This window comes from Nanorana parkeri, unplaced genomic scaffold (genome assembly GCF_000935625.1).
Source record: "Nanorana parkeri isolate BGI_ZX_2015 unplaced genomic scaffold, ASM93562v1 scaffold983, whole genome shotgun sequence".
In the NCBI taxonomy this organism is placed as follows: domain Eukaryota; kingdom Metazoa; phylum Chordata; class Amphibia; order Anura; family Dicroglossidae; genus Nanorana; species Nanorana parkeri.
In genome coordinates, this window is record NW_017307251.1 from 4,642 (window position 1) to 26,216 (window position 21,575).

A 21,575-nucleotide genomic window follows, 5' to 3' on the forward strand; every position below is an offset into this window, starting at 1 on the left:
ACTTTAAAAGACCTCTTTAACAAGGAGCCCCTCTTGGGGAATTGTCATTGAATGTTTGGAGGACTGCCGGACAGATTGATCAAGTGTCACTGAGAGAAGGAAGTTGCCCTTTCTTAAAGTGCTGTTCGTTGGTTATGCATGTAATGATATGGAGGAGGGTCACTGTCCGGTGATTTCTGTGATATACATCGAATATGGTAGCCATGGCTTTTGCAAACTGACTGGGGGAGTTCTGTGCTCCTTGTGGTATGACCGTCCAGGTGTATTGTTCTCCATCATGGGTAAATGTGAAGAGGAGGTATTTACAGGAGGGATGAAGGGAAACGCTGAAGAATTTATCCAGCTCTCCTTTTGGGGTCCGCTTCTTCACCGGGAACAATGTGTTGCATGGGGATGTGCAGGGTATCAAAGCTCAGTTGGACACAAGGTTCTTGACTTGGTTTGAAATGGCTGTAGATTGAGCTAGCTTCAAGGGGTATTGTGGTTTTCTTGTGCAAGGGGCTCCAGGCTTCAATCGCACCGTGACTGGTGGCACTTTCAGGTGTCCAATATCTTCAGGACCTGTGGACCACAGGCGAAGAGGAATGCGGTTCAAGATCTCCTCCGGAATTGCAGTCTCGTCTTATAATTCTAAGGATAATAGAAGGGGAATGGAGCAAATGGCTGAGGCGTCATCAACAGTCAGTGGTGATGACACTTGAATGCTTCCATAGGGCTGGAAAGAAATAGAAGCTTGGAGTCTAGATAAGACATCAGTTCCCAACAAGTTCAAGGGGCATGTGGAGGAGATTACAAACCTTGCTAGTAGATCAGGATTGCCAACTTGTAAAGGGCGGGTCAGGGGACTTTTCCTCTGTGTTCCATCCACGCCCACATATGTTACATCAATGTCCGAAAGGAAAGGAGGTATCAGGCAACTCCTCTGCGCTGATCACGCTTCTGGCAGCACCTGTGTCGCGTAGGAAGGTGGTGGCCTTCAATGGGTAAGGTCACCTTTGCTAGTGTATGCACTGCCATGAAGGGGGAGGGTGCCACATGCTTGCCCAAATCCTAGTGTAGAAGGTCCAGGTGTTCTGGGTAAGGGCCCGGGGGGGGGGCCTTGCTGCTCTTGCTGGCCGTGTGGGCCTTGGTTCCATTGTGGGTGGCGACGTCTAAGCGCCCTGCATTCCCTCTTGAAATGCCCAGGTTGCCCACAATTAAAACAGGTTCGTCTGGAAGGTGTGGCGGCACCATAGGGGGCAGTAGGCCAAGTGTCTTCCACCATAAGGGGGGTGGCCTTCCTAGTGGTTTGATAGGACTCCAGGCCTTTGGCCAGTAGTAGAAGGGTATCCAGGGGCAACACACGGTATTCAGGTCTGGCCATGATGAGGCCTTTTCTGATTGGCTCCTTTAGGCCTGCAACAAAGGCTGATGATAGCATTTGGCTATGTACTTTATTATGACCACTGAATCCTAGGTCTGAGAAAACCTGTGACAACCTAGTGTAAAACTTTTCCACTGACTCTGTCTTATCTTGCGTAACATTCTGGGTACTCGTGGCACGGTCGGCCAGTCATTCCCTTGCCCAAACGCACAATTGTTCGCAGATTTCCACACCAGAAATAAAAGAATTGTCATCAACAATCCTTGCAGTTTGTAAACTCCTTTCAATTATTGGCCAGTAAGCATCTCCCCCCTGTGCAGGCCCCACTTGTGGGAGAACTAGCACACCACCTGCATGTGCAGCGGTTGTATCGGGCGGCACTATAGGCATAATAGGGGTTTGAGGTTCTGTGGGTGGCACATAATAAGTACCAGCAGATCTTAACACCGGATAAAGGAAAGTTACAGGCGGCTGTGTAGGCCTTCTGGGGTGTTGGCTGGGTATACCAAGATGGCCGCCATTGGTGGGCGCGTCTATTGGCCAGGTTAGAGGTGGGACTGGGGTGTTAACGGGGGGGCGTTAACACAGGCAGTAAGGGGACGTTGGCCGGTGGGCGGGCTGCAGTAACATGGGTGGTGGTGTTGCAGCTCGTGCAGGCGTTTTGCCCTTGGGGACATACCCAGGAAGAGACGCCTCCATCATAAGGTGGGGGCTGGCTTTTTTCAGTTAGCGTGAACAATGATTCAAGGCTTACTTAACTTCTGACTTCTGTCCCATTGTGTGTGAGACGGTTTTATGAAGCTGTCTTGGACTCGGGGGTCCGGCAATCCTCTAACCGTCACACTGTCTGTACGAGCAGGCGAGAATTCTACCACTGAACACGGCACAACAGATGACAGTTCACCATTTCAGCTAAACTTTCAGACCTTGGAATGTCTCTTATCTCAAGAGCTCTGCAGCTGCAAACTTGTGGGCAGCCCCCCCCTCCCCTGCTGCTGTCCAAGACTACGTTTAACCTCGTGTATGCCCAGCAGACACACACACTCAGGACATGACATTACTGACTCATATGGCAAGGTGGTGAGATGATTCAGGGTCCCTGTCACATGTTTCCCGTGCTTAGCATCTGGGTCGCCAACTGTTTTGGACCTACTCTCCAATATATAACGCTGTCCGGAGAGAAAGGGAGAGAAAAAAGAGAGAAAGGAAGTAAGAAAGGAAAGGAAGAAAGTGGAAAGTGGGAGAAGAAGTGTCTACGCTGCCTTGCACGCGTCTTCAGTCACAGTCTTCCCTTTCAAGTCAGCCAGTACAACAGACGTTAAAATCTGCAGATTTCACTTGTGGTTAGAATTCCACTGGAAGTTCCTCCTTTTTCCGTATCACTCCTGCGCCCTCACTTCTCTAACTGTCTAACTCACATTAATCTTACGAGCATACAGACATACATTTAACACATTTAACTCAGAAGAGGGGCCCCCACAGACCTCGTCGAGAGAGACCCAGGTATGCTGTACACAGTCCCCGTGAGCGCAACCGGCTGGAGTTGAAAAATGAAAATGAAAATCACACCAACTCCAATGTGTGTAAAATCACTTCTTTATTATTGTTTCGCACTCTCGTGTTTTATATAGACAGCTGATAGTGTATATGTAAACATAGCGTTTGCGATAGCTTTCTAGGTTATAATTGGACTGATTCATTAAAGCGTAACCTCCTTCCAGGGTGCTGACGTCTCGTCTTGTGTGTCGTTTCTCCTGGAGGCGCCATCTTGGTTTCTATTTCTACTGCGTACTTCTCATGGGGGGGGGGGGGGGGGCTAAGTTGAGCAACTAACTAGGCAGCCATTTTGATTAAGAAATAATATGAACAGGAGCAATAACATATATATATTATAATGTATATTGAAATAGGCATTTTTATCATAGTCACTTAACCACATCCATTACAGGTCCATGTCCGCCATTTAGTGACTGCTGTCTTATTCTCTTATGCAGCATACATTTTAAAAATTGTTAACATTTATATAATGTTTTTTATGTACTAAGTGTGTTATGATGTTTTATTGATATTTGTCACAGTTCACATAATGTTCACTGCATTTACACTTGTGTATTGTTTGCACTACTAGTTTAGGTGCTGTGTAAGAGATACTAAATTGTATATAGTGAAAGCAGTCGAGGGTGTTGCAGCAAATCTCTTCAATAAGGAGCCAAAGGAATTAGCCAAACATTTGGCTAATTATTTTAGCTTGCTTTGGCTGCAGAAGTCCTTCAATTCAGGGACCCACAGAAAAAGCATCTTGTCCCCATGTCAATGAGTACCAGGGACTCTTCCCCATAACCCTGGCCTGGTGTTTGTGTGGGTCTGCGGGTAGGGGGGCTTATAGAAATCTGGGTGCCCCCTTTCGTAAAAGGGCACCCAGATATCGCCCCTTGTGAATGAGTGGGTAGTTGCTACCCCTACTCATTCACCAAATATTAAGAAAAAGTAAATAAACACACAACACCTTGAAAAAGTCCTTTATTTGAACAAAAAACAAAACCCGGTTTCTGAAAAAAAAACTATCATAAGGCATAATAATCACCCCTATCATAAGGCATTGCATACAGTACACAGTCCGGTGACCCAAAAGTTAAGTTAAGGGCTAATGTCACAGTGGTGTGCAGTGCACTCAGTCTCCTGCTTTATTGTGACATGGAGTACAGCTGTGTTTTTGGGGGGGTATTTTTTTCTTTTTTGATATTTTTTCTCTTTTTATCTTCTTATGTATTTTTTTATTTATTTACTATTCCTTATTTACCTTTTTGGTAACTTCATATTGTTTACTTCGCCTTATTTACCTATTTGTCAGTGGAGGCGGCTGCAAATGTATACTTTTTAAGAATAAATATACAGAATGGAAGGTGGGTGTAACGAGCCCCTGCTTGCTCGGTTCCACACTCCCGGCACTCCTCTGCTCCTGTTGGATCAGATGTCAGACCGCATGTCTGATTCTTTGATCGTCCGATAATCCGGGATTGGAACTACAGCTATGTGCCGTTCGAATCCAGCACAGAACAAACACCAGGCAGGCTGTATTTAAGTTCCAACAAGGATCTCCTTTATTGAAGACCAGCTCAGTATATATACAGTTCAAGAAGTCTAAACACATAACGCAATCAAACATGAACAGCATGCAAACAGACATCCCATCCCCGATGCCTTAATGAATGCATAGGGAGGGAGGAGACACATGTGATGGGATTATCTCCTGAGTGTATCATAGGGTGATCTACTCATCTACACCCGGAGTCAGCTACTCCTAGAATCAGCTATCCTAATCCCATCATCAACACAATACAACAAAGGGACCAATATACTGTAACAGTTCAATGTCCAGAATTATCCCCTTCAGTGCAGCTGGAGTCACAGCCTGTACCTATAATACACACAGGGTCATTCAAATGTAATGCCAGGGAACATGTACAGTACATCCCTCCACACATAAACCTGGTAGAATGGTTCATTGTAACCCCAAGAGGTTCGAGGGGGGTCTCCATAGTTCTGGGTCCATAGTCAGTAGGAAGGAGGCTAGCCCCCAGGCTCCTCCAACAGCACCAGTGACGGTTCAGTCCGTCACAGTAGGGACAACTGATTACTTCTTTTCAGATTCAGAGCAGATTATTTTCTTCTTCAAGTGTTTTTTTTTATATTCATGTTGAAGTTGTATCACCAATTAAAACAAATTAAATACACATTTGGTTTAAATGAACCTGTTACATTTTTTAATGAATATGAAGAATTTGTTTATCACTACAAAATAATAAATTGGATCTTTACGGATAATGCCACTTTGATTTATAACGATGTTGGAAATTTTACGTCCTGGGTACCAGAAGATCAACAACTTCAAATTAATGCTAAAGCTATAACATGGAGGCTTGGGAAAGAGGTAGGTCCATGAAATAAACTTTGATAGTAAAGATTAAGCTAGTGGACCTCATTTTCTAAAAGGAAAAGGAGCCAAGTTGAGATAAGTTGCTATTCCATATGTATTCCATATGTATTTTTCAGTATTCAGCGCTGCAGTACTTTGACTGACGTTTATTCCGTCATGCAACGCTGTACTGAAATTAATTTTATACCATTTTTTGGGGACAGATGATCACAGTTGATTGGCTATAGTCATTATTTCCTTTGTGTCTTATTTCCACTGAGGTCCTTCAATTTTTTAGTTGAAGTTTGATCCAGGTGGTGTCAACAGGGCCACTCAGCTCGAATTTGGGATGATTCATAAATATCAGACAAAATTTGGATAGTGTATGTCCAGCTTAAGTACTATACTGACATATACATGAAATGTCAAGAGTTTAGTTTTACATAATGTTCATACATAATGTTCTGATAAGGCAGCATTAAAGGAGAATTATGAGGCAAGTGTCACAGGTCGGTTTAGTAGATCGGGAAGTGAGCGAACACATACCGGCGCTCACTCACTTCTCGATCTATCCATGCAGAGAGCTGTAACTGTCACTCACGGCTCCCTGCAGGGATTCCCCCCTCCCCTGTCTGATCCTCCAGCTCTGACTGGCAGGACAGACGGGGAAGGAGTGGGTACAGCTGGCTCTGTCTCTAGATAGGCAAAGCCAGCTGTCACTCACTCAGCAGGGTGGATCCAGAATTGTCGGGATCCATTCTGGCTGCGGCGTCTCAGTATACCGCGAGCTGCAGCTCGAAGTATACTGAGCTTTGGGTTATGGGTGGACACTAGTTTGTTTCTTCCCATTATCCTTAGGAGAACTATGGGGAGAAGCCCTAACCCCATAGTTCTCCTTTAATAATGAATATCTACACAAATGTATAAGAAAAAACAATCAGTTTAAGACAAAACACTCCGATGTTATGAGGTGCAGAAAGCTGATGAGATACCTCTTCTGAGGAAACCATACAAGAAATCCATATTTATACATAGTTACATAGTATTTGAGGTTGAATAAAGACACATGTCCATCAAGTCCAACCTATTACCATATGCATTATAAACAATAATATGTTCGGCCAGCTCCAGCTTTCACCTCGGCTCAGCTGAGCCGAGGCATATGCCTTCGGCTCGACCAACATCGGGAGCTGTACGGGTTATAGTGAATAGCCCGTACAGCAGCCCTTCGGTTCTACTGAACCAAAAGGGGTCCTGGGGCCGAAGCTAGCCGAAGGATTAGCCAAAGCTACAGCTAGATCCTTCGGCAGCTTAGTGAATAGACCCCTAAGTCTTACTACTGGAGATCCCAGTTTTTCATCCATATAATTAATCTATGAGACTTAAAATACTGATTTTTTTTTTCAGACTAGTGATACTGTAGATCTTCTTTTTCTGCTACAATATACAGATAGGTGCTGATTTACTGAAAGCAAAATGGCTGTTCACTTTTTCCTTAGCGCTAGTGAGCATGGTGAAAATTCAATTTGAAAAGAATACCCAATTATGTGCAAGGAACATTTAAAAAAAACAGCATTGTTGCTATTCACATGCTTGGAGATTAAAGTCAGCAGATCTTTACCTCATTCACTAAGTTAAGGAAGAATTTATTTGCAAAGCAATATTTCTCTTGCAAAGTAAACAGGCTGTTTGTGCTTATTAAATCAATCCCACAATAACATTCTGTTACCATGTTGTTAAGAAAGAAACAGCCAAAAACATTGTGGAATCGCATGAATAAAGGGTAAAGACAACTCCATACTTGGAGTGCTATTGCTAACCTTCAGAAAATAATAATAATTGTAATCTCTGATTTTCAGGTTCCAGTATCTCGGTGCTCAGATCCCTGTTTACCTGGCACCAGAAAGAAGTTTGGATCCTCAGTTCATGAATGCTGCTATGAGTGTATCCCATGTCCAGAAGGAGAGATATCCAACATTCCTGGTAGATTTTGTGCTTGTTAGTAAGTTATTGTTGGAATGGACAGAGATTACTGCTGCTGTTAAAGTGTATGTCAGGAAAAACATATGCATTACACCTCTGCAGTGTAAGCATGTTTCCCTGTGTTTTATTCCTTTACACACCCTGAAGGTACAACAAGATATCTACTGATCCTGGCATGAATGCAATCAATTCCTAATTTTCCATGAAATCAAGAAATGGTTTCAGCCCCACCAAGTTGATTTTTGCTACTTCTACTTCTACCAAACTACTGAATACCTTCCATCTCTACTGCATAAAGCATAATTGTTCTGTAATATTAGATAAGAACTAGGAGGGATGATTAGGTTCTTTAAGATAACATAGATAGAGTGAACAATAACAGTGCTAGATGTTTGACAGGATTAAAATATATTTTTTGTAATTATTGTGCACATATATCTGTAAAACTCACCCCAGTACAAGGATGTTCTAGCTTCATCTATAGCAGCCCCTGAAACCTCAAGGCAGGCAGACCTACCAGTATTTTGTTGCTTCAAAGACTTAACACACAATTATACATGGCAGGTGGCAGACAATAAGTATAATGCAGGAGCAGGTGGAAATCTGGGCAGGTGGTAGACATTGAGTGTAACCCAGGATCAGGCAGAGGTCAGGCAGGGGGCAGACAGTAAGCATATTTCAGGGACAGGCAGAGGTCAGGGCAGGCGGCAGAAAGTAATGCCATAGATTTGGATGTTAAATATAATAAAATATAAAAGACAAAAAACTTTAGGGTTCCACTGCCATAAACTCATTGTCTCAAGCATCCTTGAGCTCCAGTCAGTGACTTTGCCTAGAAATGTCATTATTTGTATTATATATATTTATTTATATTATACATATTTATATACAACAATACATACTACATACAACAATAAATCAATAAAACCAGACAATGTGTTACAATTATCCCCTCTAGCCGCTATATTTTACTAATTATCCATAAGCCAGTTCATATATACACAGAGCCATGCTCATCTATTTCATCCCTTAACGTGAGTGTTTCTATTTAGAATTGTCTGTGATAATAACAGTAATAATTACATTTGGTTTAGTTACTTTAGTGTTTCCATTTCTCTATACTGTGATAGTGTACATCTTCACACAATAATAAATAGTGAATAAGACTTATAATTAAATAAAGATATTATATACATAAATGCTTTCCAACGTGCTCACATATACAAATAAATATAAATAAGTGTCCTGAGAGTGTTCAAGAGTAACATTGCTAATCAGCACAACCCTTCCTTTTTCCACACTTCCCCCCTCCCTTCCTCTAATCACCCCTCCCTTCACTTAACATTGTGTTACGTCCAATTAAGTTAAATAAATAAAATCGGTTTTCTCAATAGTGTCTGTGTAGTAGTACCCCAATCTAATGTGCTCTACCAAAGCTCTCCCTACCTAAATTAGTTTTAGGACTTACTTTAGAGAATGTCAGTTAATCAAGGCTAGAAATGGGTTGTGACACGATAAAAAAAAAGCAAAAACTATATAAACAAACAATCTTAGGCATCCAATACCAACCCTTCCTTTTTATCGTTAATTGGAGTTAACCTTAGACATATAAAAAAAAAATTGTTTTCAAGAGAAAAATATATGATTATCAAACTATTATCAAAATAATTAAAGATGGCGTGTAGGAGCATTCAAAGCCCCCTTCTCTTTCTTTTTTCCCCCCTTTTTTCTGTTTTTTCTTCCTTTTTTTTTTCTCTGACCTTTTTAATCTTGAATCTTTTTTCCTATAATCCACATTTTTAATAACAATTTTCTTTTTCTTGTCTCATCTCACGTCTAGATAGGCTGAGGGGGAGACAAAGACTGTTTATGCACTGAAGTGTATCTGTATTATATGTTCTACACTGTCTATACTGATTGTTAACCTGTATAAGACAGAGTCTGCCCCTTTTTTTTTTTATTTATTGGAATTTTTTTTTTCTTATCTCATTGTATTTTTTTTTTCATGTTGTCCTTTGTTAGGTTAGTTATGGATAATGCTATCTATATTGAGTCTATATGGAGCATTATGTATTGTTATGTTTGTTATGTTACGTTAGTAATTGGCATCCCAACCCAAAACTCAGCAAGGAGCGGGAGTTACCCCAGTTTGAGGATAAATGGCTATGATTAACTTAATAACATATAATGTGAGAGGATTAAACACTCAGGGTAAACAACATGAAGTGATAAGGGAATTGAAACAGTAAGACAGGCAAATAGTCTTTCTACAGGAAACATATCTGACACTTACCACTACTACGAGACTTAGTAAGAACATATTCTCACAATGATTTCATAGTCTTTCAGATACTAACAGAGCCAAAGGGGTGGCTATTGGCATTCATAAAAATATTCCATTTATATTCTCAGACATGCAGACAGATGATCAAGGCAGATATTTATTCATTAAGGGTTCTATAAATAATACACTGTGCACATTGGTGAACATATACTGCCCAAACAAAGAACAGATTCCTTATATTTGTAATGTCTTTTCTCGCCTGTCTGATTTTGCAGAAGGGATGCTAATAGTCTCCGGCGACTTGAATGTCGCACTGGAACCTACGATTGATACCTCAACGGGACAGTCCAATCTATCATATAAAAAAATACTAGTTTTGAAAAAACTCTTAAATAAAATGCAATTAGTGGACAATTGGAGAACCATGCACCCAAAGGATAGAAATTACTCTTACTACTCAACGGAACATAATAGATGTTCTCGTTTAGATTATATTTTTTTGAGTCACCACCACTTAGACAGTTTGAGTTCATCACAAATAGCCTTTCATCACAAATATAAACCTTTCCCTAGGGATAACGAGAGACAGTGACTGGAAACTCAACAAATCTCTTTTATGGAGTCCAGCGGATGTACAGAAACTGAATGAGGAACTTAGCAAATTTTTTGTGATCAATGATTCCCCAGACATAACACCCGCCACCCTTTGGGAAACACATAAAGCCGTAATAAAAGGGAAATTAATTAAATTGGGGACCAGGAAGAAAAGAGAGAGTAAGAAGAACATGGAAGACCTGTTAACACAGATTAGAGAACTGGAAATGTTACACAAAAAAATCATTGGTTCTAGAGCATTTACAACAATTAGTGAATAAGAGGGAAGAGTTAAAAAAAATTTTAAACACTAAAACACTGCAGAGGTTCCATTGGCTGGCGGGAACACAATATGAATGGGGAAACAAACCGGGAAAGGTATTATCAAACTCACTGAGACATAAGAAAACGCAGTCTTATATCCCTAAAATAAAAACAAAGGACTCTATGGCATTCACCCCTAGAGAAATTGCTTGCGAATTTAAAGAATTCTATTCCACACTATATAATATCTCTGAAAATCTGACGCAAAAAACATTAGACCAAAGACAAGAGGAGATAAAGAGATACTTGGATAGGGACAAATTACCCTTACTACCCGCCGACTCTCTAGGTAAACTGGAAAGGGAGATTGAGGTAGGGGAGTTGGAGAGTAGTCTCTCTGAAATGATAAAAGGAAAAGCACCAGGCCCTGATGGTCTAATGCTGGCTTATTACATGACCTTTAAAGAAGTATTACTACCCCGGTTAGCTAAGTATGTGAATTAATTAACGGGAGGAGTACTCAAGACCAGAAACCACTTTGGCATATATAACAGTAATCCCCAAACCGGATAAAGATCCTACAAGTTGTGCGAGCTACAGACCCATATCTTTACTAAATGTGGATATTAAGATGTTTGCCATGGTCTTGGCAAGGAGAATCCTGCCATTGATGACACAGTTTATTTCTGCTGATCAAACTGGATTTATTCCTGGTAGAGAGGCAAGAGATAATTCATTGTGGAATCTGGCAGTGATGACTTATGTGAAACAACAATCCCAGCCTACACTATTACTCTCAACAGACGCAGAAAAAGCGTTTGATAGGGTGGCATGGGATTACTTGATGCTCACATTACAATATATGGGAATGGGGAGAAAAATGATGAGCTGGATCTCGGCACTATACAAGGAACCAAAGGCGCATGTAAGAGTTAATGGCATCCTTAGTGAGGGATTTACATTGGGAAATGGTACACGTCAGGGCTGCCCTCTCTCCTCCCTACTATTTGCGATATCATTGGAACCATTTTTGGCAAATATAAGAATAAATAACAACATACACGGAGTAGCTATAGGAAACAACAAACATAAGTATTCAGCTTACGCAGGTGATATACTTTTTTATATTCAACAACCTAGAATAACTATTCCAAATTTAATAGCTGCTTTTCGGGAATATGGGGGGTTATCTAATTTTAAGATTAATCTAGATAAGTCGGACATTTTGAATATTAGCATGCCATCTAGAGAGGTAGAATATATGCGTCCAAGTTTCCCTTTTAAGTGGCAGGCTAAGAAACTGAAATATCTGGGGATTAACTTAACCCCTCATCAGCGGGACCTGTTTAACTATAATTATATTCCCCTCGTGAATGATGTTCGGAAAGACCTGCAACAATGGACTTCATTATATCATTCATGGGTTGGTAGAATTAACATAGTTAAAATGAATGTATTACCGAAGTGTATATTTTTATATCAGATGTTAACTATTGCTTTACTCAATAGTTTTTTTTTAAACAATAAAGACAATGATATCCAGATATATCTGGGGTAGGAAGAATGCGAGAATCTCACACAGCACATTAGTTAGGACAAAATCACAGGGTGGGTTAGCACTACCTGATTTCAAACGCTACTATCAGGCAGTAGTCCTGTCCAGACTTTTAAATTGGCACTTTGATAAAGTATCTAAGTTTTGAGTAAGGATAGAGTTTGAAATCTGTAATGCTGATATGAGTGTGGTATGCTGGCTACCAAAGCAATACAGAGGTACTGCAAAGGATTGGTACCCACCGTTGCGGAGTACCCTAGCTGTATGGGATTTAATGCATAAGAAATTAGGATGGAAGTACAACTCACCCTTAATGCCTATGATAGGACATTAATATTTTCAGCCAGGGAACCTAGACCAAAATTTTGGTAAATGGATAGAGGAAGGTATATTACGATTGAGAAATATCTGGGGATTAACTTAACCCCTCATCAGCGGGACCTGTTTAACTATAATTATATTCCCCTCGTGAATGATGTTCGGAAAGACCTGCAACAATGGACTTCATTATATCATTCATGGGTTGGTAGAATTAACATAGTTAAAATGAATGTATTACCGAAGTGTATATTTTTATATCAGATGTTAACTATTGCTTTACTCAATAGTTTTTTTTTAAACAATAAAGACAATGATATCCAGATATATCTGGGGTAGGAAGAATGCGAGAATCTCACACAGCACATTAGTTAGGACAAAATCACAGGGTGGGTTAGCACTACCTGATTTCAAACGCTACTATCAGGCAGTAGTCCTGTCCAGACTTTTAAATTGGCACTTTGATAAAGTATCTAAGTTTTGAGTAAGGATAGAGTTTGAAATCTGTAATGCTGATATGAGTGTGGTATGCTGGCTACCAAAGCAATACAGAGGTACTGCAAAGGATTGGTACCCACCGGTGCGGAGTACCCTAGCTGTATGGGATTTAATGCATAAGAAATTAGGATGGAAGTACAACTCACCCTTAATGCCTATGATAGGACATTAATATTTTCAGCCAGGGAACCTAGACCAAAATTTTGGTAAATGGATAGAGGAAGGTAAATTACGATTGCATCATGTAATGGATCGTGGTGAGTTGAAACCTCTCCCGATTTGTGCAGATCACCATCCCCTTCATTGATGGATAAGTGGCGATACTGCCAACTAACCCATTTTCTGCAACTTTTACCTAAACCTATAAGATCGATATCTGAACTAAACCCAATGGAAGTAATACTGTCCAGTCCATCACGCCCAAAGAAAAGTATATCACTAATGGTCCATTTGGTAGCACAAATGTACTCCACACAGACTCCAGGGTTTATGCGACAATGGGAGGATGATTTGGGGATTCCCCTATCAGAACAAGGAAAATCCAGAGTTCTGGAACAAGTATGTAGAACCTCAGTATCCTCCAAAATAAAGGAGATGAACTACAAACTTCTGTCGAGATGGTACCTCACACTGGTAAATTACACTCAATAGACTCTAGCAATTCACCATTATGCTGGAGAGGGTGCGGTATAAGAGCGACCATGGCACATATATGGTGACAGTGCCCCGCAATTAAGAAATATTGGACAGAGGTTGGAAAGATCATCTCCTCTATACGGGGATCACCCATGTTTATAGACCCCTGGGCAATGCTATTCCATAAAAGTGAAAGCTCAGTGTTGAAATATAAAAAATCCATTACACCACACCTGCTGAACTCAGCAAAATGTCTGATCCCACTATATTGGAAGTGCATAGAATCTCCCACAATAAAAGAATGGTTCATAAAAATAAATTACATTAGCTCTATGGAGGAACTGCTTTTTAGCAGCCAAAATAAATATCCAGCCTTCTATGAAATATGGCAGGGGGGGGTTTGATACAAGGAATCATATGAATACTTATCAATAATGACCTTTCACATCTGAGTTTAAGGGGTTGATTTACTAACCTAAACACATGCACGCTTCAGGTGCGTGTGCATTTTTACACAGCAAAACGTATTTATCAACCAAACACGAGCAACGTGTCACATTTTCACGCCGTTATGGTTTTTATGTATTTACGTATGTGCGCGTCATGTAGCATGTGCCATAGGCTACACACATGTCTAATAGTGGCATGCAAGTCTCTAAAAGCATATTTCCACTAATGCCATATATGGAAAAATCATGCACATGATGCATATATAATGCTGCTTCACAGTTTAGACAAAAATGGTTAGCTCATGCATTTACATTCCTGCATTCATCAACGCAAGCAACACAACGTAGAGCTAATTTACACAACATCACCTTGCAATTCATGCAGGGCTTTGCACAACACACCTGCTGGGTGTGTACACACTACAAAGGTGTCTAATTCCACCAATAGATCATGCTGGGAGGGAACACACTACAGAGGTGTATACTTGTTCGTGGCGTGTTTATAAGGTTAGTAAATCAACCCCAATGTGTATTTATTCTGTTGCAGAAAGAATAAATAATTCCCTTAGTCTCCTCTTCCCTGTGATCAGACTGTAACATTGTAACTTTGCAGTAATTCACAAGATGAGAGACTGCAGCATGCGCTGATCTGTGTCAGATAATACAAAGAGCTGCACAAGCAAGAGATTTTACATATTTGTCTCAACTCCCTGTCCAGGCGGTAGATGGCAGCCCTGTATGATGCCTGATCTAAGAAAAAAATAGATGAAGTCATAGTCAGAGGGAGTATGGCAATTTCTTTGACAGGAGATACATATCTGGAAGAGTTACACTGACCTATTACTCAGCATGCATGTACCAAAAATGTAAAAAAAAAATCTATTGCAGCTTTAAGGCTTTTTTCTTTATTTTAACCTGGTGATCCGGCCAGTAAGTCTGTTTTGCTCAACTTTCTTTATCAGCCAAAACTGCCCAACAAAAGTGGCAGAAAGGGGGTTGAGACAGATCATTTAACACTGAAAGGGGTGCTTACAATGGTCAGCTTTAATTCATTTATGTAAAGCCTTTATCCCAAAAGGAGAAAATAACTGTTGTTGTAATTGGTCAAAAATTGTTAGCTGGAGTTCGGATTTAATCTTTCAGTCATGTTCATCTAAACCTACTATTGCGTCCAACACTACCCTCCCCACAGGGTGACAATGTTGCTGCCCAGGGGTGGTTGCATTGCTCCTCCATAAAGGATTGGCATAAGTTGCATACAGAGAAGTACAGAGTACTCCTTTCCTGCCTGCTTCTGTTTGTAGACAAAGCAGCAAGGGGATCTCGGCTGATGTTGGTCTTGAAATTCAGCAGCTGGCCAGGGACTGTCATTTGTGATGGGAGCAACAGCAGGAGAGAATCATCATAGTAGTGAGTCATTGGGGTTGATTTACTAACCTTATAAACACACCACGAACATGTATACACCTCTGTAGTGTGTTCCCTCCCAGCATGATCTATGGGTGGAATCTAAACACCTTTGTAGTGTGTACACACCCAGCAGGTGTGTTGTGCAAAGCCCTGCCCTGAATTGCAAGGTGATGTTGTGTAAATTAGCTCTACATTGTGTTGCTTGCGTTGATGAATGCAGGAATGTAAATGCATGAGCTAACCATTTTTGTCTAAACTGTGAAGCAGCATTATATATGCATCAGGTGCATGATTTTTCCATATATGGCATTAGTGGAAATATGCTCATAGAGACTTTTTGGTTGATAAATACGCTTTGCTGTGTAAAAATCATACGCACCTGGTGCGTGCGTGTGTTTAGGTTAGTAAATCACCCCCATTGTGTTGATGGGTCATCAGTCATTTCTCATCGTGATTGATAATGGATTAATATCATTGGACCACATGATTGACATGATTGACAATGGATGTACATCCGGGGACAATACTTATTTTTTATTAAAGGACTTTTTCTCTATGATTCCATTGTTTTTATTTACTTTCTTTTCAACATTTTTTTGTAAATAAGTAACAAATGGTATTATGTATCCCTTCCTCATTTACATAGGGGGCAAATATCTGGGGGTCCCTTTAATGGTCTCATCCCCACATCCCTGACCGAAATGATGCTTTCATTTGTAGTGTCAGTGGTGGCAGCAAAATAAATTACTAATGACGGCATCAGCTAGAGGTTTGGGTGGGTGGGCAAACTGGCCAAATTTGCTGAACTGTAAGGAAGCTAGGTTAGGTTAGAACCCAAGGTCTACTCAAACCAGAAGTTCATCCCAAATTATAATATATACTTTTTAACACAGGGTCAAACATCCATAGATTATAAAAAACAAAATCCTTTATTTGTTGCCAACATTTGACACACCAAATTCTTAAAGTGTATGTCAAGGCAAAAAAAAAACATATCCAGTACATATCTGCAATACATTTTTTTTTGTGTTTTACCCCTTTTAAAGACCCTGCAAGTACAAAAACATACCCAAATGATTAGCTAGAAAATGCACTCTGCTCCTGTGTCACCCCTGAACACGACATAAAGAATAATCATTCTGTAGTGCCAAGAAGAGAACTAGGAGAGGCAAATACATTTCTAAAGATAACACAAGAAATGTGCACAGCGCAGCTCAGAATTTCTAACTTGATCAACAGGTGTTGACACACTTAATGAACATACACAATAAAATGCTTCCGAAGGCATTAAAAGCCTCTGAGGGTATATTTAACAGACCAAAAGGTAGCAAATTACAGAAGTTAATTATTAGAGATTACATGCATTTTGAATGAAAACTTCCCTTTATTATTTTTTTCTGCTTATAACATATTTATATATTTTTTCTTTCTTTTTTCAACTTTTACTGCAACTTTATGTCACCAAACACTTTTTATGTTGCATTGTAGCTTAAGAACCATATACCAAATAAAACCTAAAGTTTCTATCTATCTATTAATTAGTAATACTTCTCAATATTAGCATTTAAATATTATACATTTAGGTAATGTATTGTATTTTTTTAACTCTTTCACAATGCACTGGTGGAAATCCAATTGCTAATTGTATGGCAACACAAGACATTTTGTTCTCACAATCTGTGACACAGATGCTCATTGTGTTGGTATTTTTCTTCCTGCAGACATTGCAAACTGCATGAAATGTTCTGATGAAGAATGGCCAAATGAGAAGAAGGATCGGTGTGTTCCAAAACGGATGGAATTTCTCTCCTACACTGATGATACAATTGTTGCAGTAATTTCAGCTGTTTCCATCCTCTGTTGTCTTCTGACTGGTGTAATATTGGGGATGTTTATACTTTACCAGGACACACCCATTGTTAAAGCTAATAACCGGAACCTGAGCTATCTTCTCCTGGCCTCCATCATGCTGAGCTTCCTCTGTGTCTTCTTGTTCCTCGGCCATCCAGTAGATGTAACCTGCATGCTGCGTGTAACCTCTTTTGGTGTCATCTTCTCAGTTGCTGTCTCTTCTCTACTTGCCAAAAGTATCATGGTGTGTATTGCTTTTAAAGCCACCAAACCTGGGAGTTCCTGGAGGAAATGGATGGGAATCAGATTGCCGAATTCCATCATGTCTGTGTTGTCAATGGTGCAAGTTATAATTTGTGTTACTTGGTTGTCTATTTCTCCCCCCTTCCAGGATCAAGACACTCACTCTTATCAGGGAAAGATCATCATTCAGTGTAATGAGGGTTCAGTTAACGGCTTCTACTCTGTCCTGGGATATATGGGACTTCTGGCAGCTGTGAGCTTCATTACCGCTTTTTTAGCCAGGACATTACCAGACAGTTTTAATGAGGCCAAGTACATCACCTTCAGCATGCTGGTGTTCTGCAATGTCTGGATTGCTATGATCCCGGCCTATCTGAGCACTAAAGGGAAATACATGGTGGCTGTGGAGATTTTTGCTATAATGGCCTCAAGTACTGGACTTCTTGGCTGTATATTTTTCCCAAAATGTTACATAATTCTCTTCAGACCTGACCTGAATACAAAAACAAGTTTGCTTGAAAATAGAGGATAATCTTTTTTTTTTAATTAATGATGACCTCTTTGTTAAAAATATAATACAATCTATTATAACTAATGAGCTAATACTCAGAACAGTTTGAAATGTACAGGTCTATACACAAAAGGGTGAAGAGTTTGGAGAAGGCAGGAAAAGTGAACAATCTAGTCCAAAATTACTGAGTTGGAAACATTCTCTAATTCAGCTCACTTTCCAGGTCAGCTATGTTGTCCTAGATGGTTCACTTCTCCTGCCTTCTCCAAACTCTTCACCCTTTTCTGAAAAGTCCTCTTAAAGGTCAATATTTAATTCTCACCTTTTCAGTGAACGGTACAAATAATTTTTGCTCTCTTGTAGAGCTATGGACACATTGCATTTCTTGGACACCTTGTCCCCTGCTGGATTCGCTGGTTTCTTCAAATAGTGAGGAGGAACCACAGTGACCAGAGGAGAGCTAAGTATCCAAAGTATCCACCCACAGATCTTCAAGAGAGTAAAGGTTTCACTCACCACCTTCCAGAAAGGTGAACATTGCACATGTTTTTTATAATCTGCTTGTAATGTATTTGTTAGTGACCGGGTTATTTTAAATATATTGTAAGTAGATGTATCTGGCTACAGTAAATTTTACATTTTGCTTGGTGTATTCTAAAATCATTTTAAATAGAGTTAAAGTTGATGAAAGCATGTTTTCATGTTAAGTGATAAGTATACTTAATTTTAAAGAATGTTTTCTTCTTTATGGGAACTAATAAAAAAGCTTTCTCCTTGTATAAATCTATTTTAAGACTGTGTGATGTTGGGGAGCTCAAAGAGCACTCGCACAGCGGGTTTTCCAAAATACAAGTCTTTTTATTTGCTCTTGCAGGGCAGCAGAAAAAGGTAAACACAAATATCCGCTTCTCTTCAGCACAAATAACAAAACAAAAGATGTCTCACCGAGTTATTGTATAAAGTCCCAGACCTGGGAAATCCCTTCCCTGGAATTTTAGTCCTGCAGTCCAGCACAGTAGCACAGCAATGCAGCAATACAGCAACTCTCTCACATTCACACACAGCTACCGCTGATGACTTCCTCCTCAACTCCCACACTCCTCCCTGGGAGTTGCCGACCTTTAAACCCCTTCCTGGGGAAGGAAGGTTAACCCTGTTGTGGCCCTTAAAGGGACCACAACCCGAACAGTGGCGATATATATCTCCCATCCAGGACCCAGCCTTGCCGTCCTCCATAACTGCTACTGCAAGGGAGTATACAGCTTCCCCATACAATGCTACAGAGACAACACTCATACCCCAGACTTTGCCAGTTCCCGATATGTCAACTTCCAAAGCAAAAAAAGGTCCCAGATGCTCACTGCAAAATTACAATAATTGTTATGTCCCCTCTACATGTACCCTGTGGTCCGTATATAGCCCGATGTGCAGCTAAACTCTCCAATTCTGCAATAATCCAGACTGAGTGTAATCTTGATGCTTTATTAACAAAACAGGGTGGGTTGAGACTGGTGATAAAGATCATAGAAACATACAATCATGATATAAAACATGTAATTATAGTGTCAGCAGGGCTGGATTTCCCACAAGGCCAACCAAGGCCTGGCCTCGGGGGAGCAAGGAGTAGAGGGGCAGTATGGGTGTGGAATTCCTATGTCCCAACGCCCGGCAGGCAGGTAGTTGTTTTCTACATTTAGCCCTGTTTTGGGCAAGCAGAGCTGAATGTACAGTGGGGAAGCCACCGCTTGTTTTGTACAAGTGATCTTGGTGATGACACTGAGATCACTTCTCTGAAGCCTGCAGGTCAGCCGTTATCCATTGGGGGGTTTTGATGGGTAGGGGGCGCATTGAGGAACCTGGCCTTGGGGCAGCAGAGAGAGTAAATCCGGCCCTGAGTGTCAGCTCACAAATACAGAAAGAATCAAGTCCATTCATACCAGTGATGCTACCTAAGAGAGATTTGGGCTTTTCCCTCCACACATGTGCTACAGAAGGCAGTGGATTTCTTTTCCCTCAATCCTAAAATGGAGGCTGAACTCCCAAAATGCACTAGTACCCCTCTTTGGGCAGAGAAATCCTAGGAGTTTTATTAAAGGAAAACAATCAAAGCTGCTATTAACAAAGATGTTTTCTTTTCAGCCCCATCTTGTGCCTGATTTTGATATGGCGGGGAGGTAAGCCTATTATTTAACCTGCTAAGGCAGAACAATAACCAATGACCCCAATGCATAAATGAATACATGTGTTTACACATAAAGACCCCAAAAAGTCCTTATGGATTTGGATAACATTCAATGAGAAACTCATGAGAAAGCATGATAAAGATTGCTGTTATTGTTACACAGTAGATAGTTATACAGTAGCTAAACCTGGAAAAGACACAGGTCCATCCAGTCCAATGTGTGTGTATTTGAGTCTTTTAAGAATATACATACCCCTTAATATTAGGGATGCACAGATACTTTTCGAGTACCAGTACTGATACTTGACATTTTCATGAGAACTACCAGGGTTGCAGCGGTTGCAGCTGGGACCTGGTTCTGGCACTCCACCACTGTCCTGAAATCATTAGTCTGTATTGTTTTAGAAAAACTGTCACATGACAATAAACACAAATGTATCAGTACTCGTACTTGTAAGTACTCGCCAAGTATCAGTACTCTTACTCGCAAAACTGCTATCTGTGCATCCCTTTATTTATATTTATAAAAACAAAATCGTACATTAAAACAGAGATGTATAAATCCCAGGAGCTCCGTGTGCTCCTTACAAATGACAGCTGCCTCCTAACTTTTGAATATTTCTCTAGTGTAGTCTTGGAGCTCAAAAGTATTGGTACATGTACTCGTACTTGTACCAAGTACTGTACTTTGTATCTGTGCAACCCTACTAAATATTGTGCCCATTGTTACATAGTTACATAGTATTTGGGGTTGAATAAAGACATACGTCCATCAAGTCCAACCCATATAGGTCCACGCATCATCTCATTCTTAGGAATACTTGTATCCCTGAATATTACGGTCCCTCAGGAAATCGTCCAAAAGTTTCTTGAACAGTTCTACACTCTTAGCTGAAATCACTGCCGGTGGCAGTAAGTTCCAGACCCTAACCGCTCTTACTGTTAAGAACCCCCTTCGCCCCTTGTGCTTGAATTTGTTTTCCACCAACTTTAGGTGGTGACCTCTAGTCTTTGTAATGGAGTTAATCTTAAAGAGTTAGTTGCCAATGTTGCTGTCACCATTGAACATCTTGTACATGAAAATCATGTCCCCCCTTAATCTCCTTACTTCCAGCGTGAACATGTTTAAGTTCAGTAGCCTTGTCTCATAGCTCTGGTCCTCCATTCCCCTAATTAGTTTGGTTGCCCTCCGCTGGACTCTCTCCAGTTCAAGGACATCCCTTCTCATTACCGGCCACCAAAACTGGACCGCGTACTCCAGGTGTGGCCAAACCAATGATCTATATAGTGGCACAATTATAGACGTGTCTCTGCAATACATCCCTTTCTTAATACAATACAAGACAAGACCCTGCTAGCTTTGTTTACCACAGCCTGGCACTGCAAGCTACCATTCAGTTTGTGGTCTACAATGACCCCCAAATCTTTTTCTATTTCTGACTTCCCTAGCGGCATACCCATGATGGTATAGCCCATTTGTTTATTTTTATGTCCAAAGTACATTACTTTGCATTTATC

At 40.5% G+C, this 21,575-nt stretch overlaps 1 protein-coding gene across 1 annotated transcript; it reads left to right on the plus strand.

Annotated features, from left to right (window-relative positions):
* Positions 1-1,991: 1,991 nt before the first annotated feature.
* On the plus strand, positions 1,992-17,683 carry LOC108795570 (vomeronasal type-2 receptor 26-like; the record flags this gene model as incomplete). Its single annotated transcript, XM_018566846.1, has 3 exons — positions 1,992-2,068; positions 7,139-7,281; positions 16,992-17,683. Coding segments are annotated over exons 1-3 (912 nt in total), but the record flags the coding sequence as incomplete, so codon positions are not given.
* Positions 17,684-21,575: the final 3,892 nt, after the last annotated feature.